The sequence below is a fragment of the Cantharellus anzutake genome (assembly GCF_015039405.1).
Source record: "Cantharellus anzutake strain C23 chromosome Unknown EI90scaffold_32, whole genome shotgun sequence".
NCBI lineage: Eukaryota > Fungi > Basidiomycota > Agaricomycetes > Cantharellales > Hydnaceae > Cantharellus > Cantharellus anzutake.
Genome location: NW_024066982.1, coordinates 457,151 through 463,246, shown reverse-complemented (window position 1 = coordinate 463,246; position 6,096 = coordinate 457,151). Strand labels below are relative to the sequence as shown.

At 52.2% G+C, this 6,096-nt stretch overlaps 1 protein-coding gene across 1 annotated transcript; it reads left to right on the top strand.

Moving 5' to 3' along the window:
• Positions 1–226: 226 nt before the first annotated feature.
• Positions 227–3,410, top strand: EI90DRAFT_3125448 (uncharacterized protein; the record flags this gene model as incomplete). The annotated part of the gene is made up of 2 exons (XM_039063828.1): positions 227–627; positions 689–3,410. 2 exons carry the CDS (start codon positions 227–229, stop codon positions 3,408–3,410), a joined length of 3,123 nt encoding a protein of 1,040 aa, XP_038914684.1.
• Between the last annotated feature and the right edge of the window lie 2,686 nt (positions 3,411–6,096).

The window sequence follows — 6,096 nt, the reverse complement described above, 5'->3', positions numbered from 1 at the left end:
TCACATTAAGCGCTGTTCTGCCGACGCAACGCGACAGCAGAGTACCCAGAGGTGACCAGAGAGTCCCTCACCAGTGACCCAAGACATTTGTTTGGCCAGAGTTGCCTCAAGAGAACCTGCCATTCCAGACTCGCGCATTTTTGACCAGAGTGTCACCGAGTTTTCTCCTTGTTGTGTCCCCACGACGACGACGACAGTCACCCGACGAGCCAGACAGCTACCAGACATGGCATTGGTCGTCGAGGTTCCATGTATGCCCAGCCCTCGGAGCAGGGAAGCGCCCCGGTTCAAGGGGAAGAACATTGACAAGTTCTTACGGGAATTTCGGCTTTTAGCCAAGACTTCGCAGCTCACAGACGAGCAGAAGTGCCTCTACCTCACATCCTACTGCAGGGAGAGGGAGGCTGAGTTCATCAGAACACTTGATGGTTATGAAAACCGCGATTGGACATTGCTCAAAGATGAGCTCCGCAGTTATTATTCCTCCGAGTCCGAGGACTGTGTTTACCACACGAAAGATATGTGCAAATTCGTCAAGAAAGAGCGCAAGATCAAGCACCTTTCTCATCTTGAGAAGTACCGTCGCAAGTTCCAGATTATCGCGACATCACTTGAAGCACGCCGCCGGTTGAGTTCCATAGACCGGGCGGGATGACTATTTTTATTCCGGACTGCCCAAGAAGTTCAGGAAGAAGCTCAAGAGCGAGCTTCGGGTGCAGCGCTTGTGGTCTGACTTGACCAAGCCGCCCGAGATGCAGAATGTTGTCAAAGTTGCCAAGTCATTGCCTAGCCCTGACAAATACGATTGTTCTGATGAATCAGACACATATGACGACGCAGATATGTCCGATCCAGACTCAGAGGACGGTTCCTCCATAGCTGACCCGAGCCCAGACTCAGAAGGCGACAATGTGAGTCGCAGCCGCATGCAAGAGACCAGAACCAAGTCGATTGCCAGTGAACCAGCGAGTTCAACGCTGAGAGACACGAAGTCTAGCCCAAAGAATAATGCCCAGTCATGCGCTGATGTTCAGATTCCAGCGCCAGTGCAGACCCAAGTGCCTACAAAGTCCCTGGTGGACCAGTTGTCAGCGCAGATTGAAGAACTTTCCCTCCACGTTGCATGGCTCCAGCGACAAGACCCAGCGCATCAGGAGACACCAAACAAGAGTTTTAGATGCTACATGTGTGACGCTTATGGCCACAGACTGCAAGACTGTCCAGAGACCAAGGAATTCTTGGCGCGCGGTGTCCTCAAGACTGATGTTAACAACAGAATCGTGTTGTCAGATGGATCCTCCCTGCCTTATGCCGGCAGTGGTGGCATGGCTCCCATCATCCGAGAGATTGCCAGCCGTAGAGCAATGGCTTCGCGCACAGAGTTACACCGACTTTGTGAACCCACAATGAATTGCGAGATCAGTGACTGGGAATGTGGCGAGTTCAATGCCTACCCCATAGAGTGTTCAAGTACGACGTCCCCAGAGTACATGATGCCTAGTATGGACGAAATGCCATCGATTTCCAGGCATAGTTCAGACCAGAGTGTGTTGGCTTCGAATATCGAGCCTGAGCCGAGTCTTTATGCGCGGAATCACTTGTTTGACAAAACACCGATGCTCCCAACAGTCTTGGATGATCCAGATGTTGAAAGACGTGATGTACCTCCGCCAGAGATGATCCCTGAGTCGCAGAGTCGACAGATATTTGAGGCTACACCGACTGTGCCTCCAAGCGCCAATGTTGCAGTAGATCAGACTGGTCCTGATGACACCCGGGCCAGAGAGCCTCAGATGACGACCCAGACGCGTAGTTCGACGCGAAAGCAAGCCGCCTGCAAAGGCAATATGGCCCAGAGTCCAGAGGCTGAGCCTGAGATCAGTGAAGTGTTGACACATATCGAATTTGAGCCAAGCGTGGCCCGGGAGTCTGAGAACTTGCCAGTTCTTGAGCCTTTGATGACTCAGCGAGTAGACAAGCACCCTGATAACATCATGAGAGATTTGAACGCATTGTGCGATTGTGCAGAAGCGGCAGCGGAGATGTGTGAGCTCCCAGCGGACTCGAAGGCTGGAGCAGAGATTATCCACCTAGAACCCGTGGAAATGCCTCAGACGAGAGCGTCAGAAGCAGACGAGCCAGTCCTTGCCTTGGCTGACCCAAATGATGTGACAAAAGCGGAGTGCCTAGTTCCAAGTTCCAGACAAAATGTCTATTTGCGTGGCGACAAGTCCAAATCAAGCAAAGTTAGCAATGATTTCCAAACGCTAGTCATGGGAAAGAGAGCTCGGCACACCAATGTTCCCGATCCTCCCATTCGACCTGTGGTTCTCCCAGATGCAGTGGCCATGATGCCGCAGAGATGTGTGCAAGTTGCAGGTTGCACAGTGACGCAATTGAATGACACAGAGTGTCCACTTGATGCCGAAATGAGCGAGACTGCTCAAGTCTCAGAGCTTCCCAGAGACCTAGAGGAAGTAATGACGATCCTAGACCTAGGTAGTCAGGTTGAAGAGTCACTCGTGCGAAGTACATTGTGCACGGACTTACCAGACAAAAATCACGGCGGCTCAATGAATAGCGCCTCAATCCACGCCGAGTCTAGTGTCCATATCCCAGAGTTATCGTCAGAGGACGATGTCCCAGTCTCAGATCGAGCACAAGTCGAGTCTGAGTCCCGCGTACCAGAATCGCATATTGATTGCACACCAGTCAGACTGCCAGAGTGCCCGTGTCAAGCTTCGAGCATCGAAGAGACCACACCAGCGAGGCGAGAGCTGAAACATAAAGAGCTAAGGCCTCCCGGCCATCGCCCAAATCCGAAGTTTTGCCCAGAATTGGCTTGTTGCCACATCGCTTCCGCTATGTCAAGTAGCATCACCCAGCCCAAGGATCCTCCTAGCGAGGGGAGTGATCATATCATGTCAGTTGAGGTATTGTTGAGCGCTCCAGAGTCACCCAGCGTTGACAGCCCAAAGTTGACCATTCTTGATGGCCGAACACATGCACGAGAGTCAAAGTCAAAAGAGCTCAGGCCTCCCGGCCTTCGCTATAACACAGTTGCGATGCACACAGAGTCGCAGAGTAGCCCAGAGTCAGAGACGGGTGAGCGCAAGCTCAAAGAGCTAAGGCCTCCCGGCCTTGAATGTCATCGAGTTCCATATGACAAAGTCAACAAAATTTATCGCAGCGTTGAGCTGACAGTTGCGTGTATATCTCAATATAGAGACCCTCCGAGCATCTGGAGAAGTCTTAGCATGACGCTTAGTGACCCACATGCGTGGTGGCCAAAGATCCACATCTCACGGTTCACGAGATTATTGACATTGTGTCAAAGCGGTGTTGACAGCCGAAGGATCCCACAGAGGTCCAAGTGTTCCAGTTGGCTAGTCAGGTATCCGAAAGCCTAGAGCTCACAGGCGATTGCACAAAAAGAGGCCAGAGTCATCTGACGGGGCAAAGACTTGAAGATGTCACATGGCGGCACAGGAGCAGATACCCAGAAGAATATTTATTTTGCGCAGGATTTCACACTGTTGGACCGAGGTGATTTGTTAGGAGGATTAGAGGATATCGTGAGGGACCACGATAAAGAGCTAGGCCTGATGTAGGCGGGCACAGCCGGTACCACGCAAACGAGCCGATTATCGCGATTCTACCACCCACGTCAAGCATTCCACTTCCGAAACACATCTACCACTGTTCCAGATACCCCTTCCACGTTTCCCATATTTCTTTCCGATTTTTTCAAGCCATTCCTGACCACGGACAACCATCAGTTTCCAAATTGGGTAACTGTCACCCGCATATTCCACCGCTTCCTCCATATCTCCATCAGTTCTCCACCGATCTGGACGAATTTTGTATCGTTGGAAAGCCCTTGTCAATACGAGTCGAACAATGTTACGAGTGACGCATTTGGTTCAGCGGTTGAGGCGATCGCCATGGTTCTTTATTTCCTTAACAACATCAATATTGCTTTGATATTGCTTTTTTTCTTAAGTGTTCCTTGTGGATCTGTTTCCGTCATAAACCCGTCGGATCATTCGGATTTCCATGTATTTCTTTCATATTTATAGTTACCCTCTTTCCTGTATTTACAAAAAGGACTCCCCCAAACAGAGAGAGGTGCTCCCCAACAGACATGAAGTTTTAGCAGACGTTACCAGCGCCCAGAGCGGCGAATACGAAGCCAAAGAGGCTCAAGACATAGTGCAGGGACAGAGTTCCCATCAGTTTGATTATCAGTGAGATTTACGAGATTATCATTTTTATCACATCGCACCCGGACCATTCCCCCCCCCCCTCCTCTTCATCCGAACCTCCCCTGAGCACTACCAACTCCGTGGCCCCCTCTCTTGCTCGTTAGGGTGGTAGATCCCTTGCCCCCTTACAACGACCGGTGAGGGATGTGCCCCAGTCGTCCCCCAGCATCACTGTACCTGCATGTAGATATCGTGGAAATTCCAAGACTACAGTGCAACCTAAGCTACACTGAGTGATTGCTAAGAAAAGAAGAGCCACACCCACAAACCCCTGTAGAGAGAACCCACAGTGCACCTCAGCCAAGGTCGCTGTCCCCCCACCCGCAATTTAGATACTATCTAAACGCCCTCCTCGGTCCCTCAACCTCTCAGTGAGGCTGACCACTGTTGGAGGAAGGGATCAAGTGATCTCCCAAACCATCAGGGAAGGGGTACCTGTCATGACCGACAAATCCCGGGGCTCCGTCAGCGGCGAACCAATGCCGATAGGCGAATCCGCCGACCCGAAACCCATCCTAACCAGCCCCCAACCCCATGTCTGGCCCCCTGCCTTACTGCGTGAGACTTGGCCAAGAATCAGAACCTAGACCCTGCCGGTATTCCGACCTTACCTCCAGTTCCTGAGCCCTTGGCGCTCCCGGCATTCAGTCACGCCTGCCTTGTCTCCATCTGAACCACACTCATCGCTTCCCGCTATGTGGTCACAGCCATGCCCCGCTTCCGTCCACTCCGCACCCTCTGCCCACTCCGCACCCTCTGCCCATCTCTGCACCTTCTGGCCACTTCTGGTTGCCCTTGACACCTCTGGTCAGGTCAACACTCCCACTCCCCTCTGTACCTCTGTTGGCCTTCATGCTGTCCTTGTGTGACAGTGCTGGCAGATCAACCTCTGTTCGCGGACTTGTGTCGGCACTGCACCGACCCCGCTTATTTGCGGACTTGTATCGGCGCCGCGCGCTGACCTCCGCTTTTCCTCTGGCCATTTGTCACTTGGCAGCTTATCATTCATTCCTTGCCGAGTGCCATTTATTGTTTGCTTCCCTGCCAATATCGGCATTTGATCCCCTCTTTATTGGCACTAGGTTATTGATCTCATTCAGTTATTCATCAATAACCCTTGCCACTTATTGTTTATTGATCTGTTCCTCATTTCCAGTTCCCGGGCTCTTGTCCTTATTTAGTTTGACAATTCCCGCTTATCTCCGCGCCGGACCGCGCCGGACTGACCGGCCTTTCTATATTCCCTCTTGCCTATTTATATACCTTGTAAATACTTTCGGGGACCCCAGTCTGAAATCAACTAGAGTACCCCCCCTGTCTGGTATGAGTCCCTCCTTCTGCAAAGGGGGCTTCCCCCCCTCTGAGTCCGTGCTCGCGGAGTCCGCGCTCCTCCTATAGGTCCGCTCCGCCCGCAAGTCTTGTTTGAAGTCCGCTGTAAGTGTCAGTTTGTAAATACGGGATCTCCCCCAAACGTCAAGCTCAGGGCACAGCGCTCCACCTGAGTCGCTGAGGCCGCGATCCCACTCTGCTAACCTTGAACAGCGCTTCCGGACGCGCCGCATATTTCCGCCCGCATATCCGCGCGCGCGCTCCAACAGACCTCTGCATCACCTCCGACCTCAACTCAGACAGAACCCAATCCGTCGTCTATCTGTCTTCTGACAGTCTGCCAGACTCCAACAATATTCCCAGTCTCTGACAGCATCCCAGATCTCTGACAGTATTCCGACTCCGACAGTAATCCCGTCTCTGACAGTACCCCCCCCTGGCATAACGGGCGAGTAGTGTATGGATGCACGCTAGAAGTCCTGGGTTCGATACCAGGCTTGTC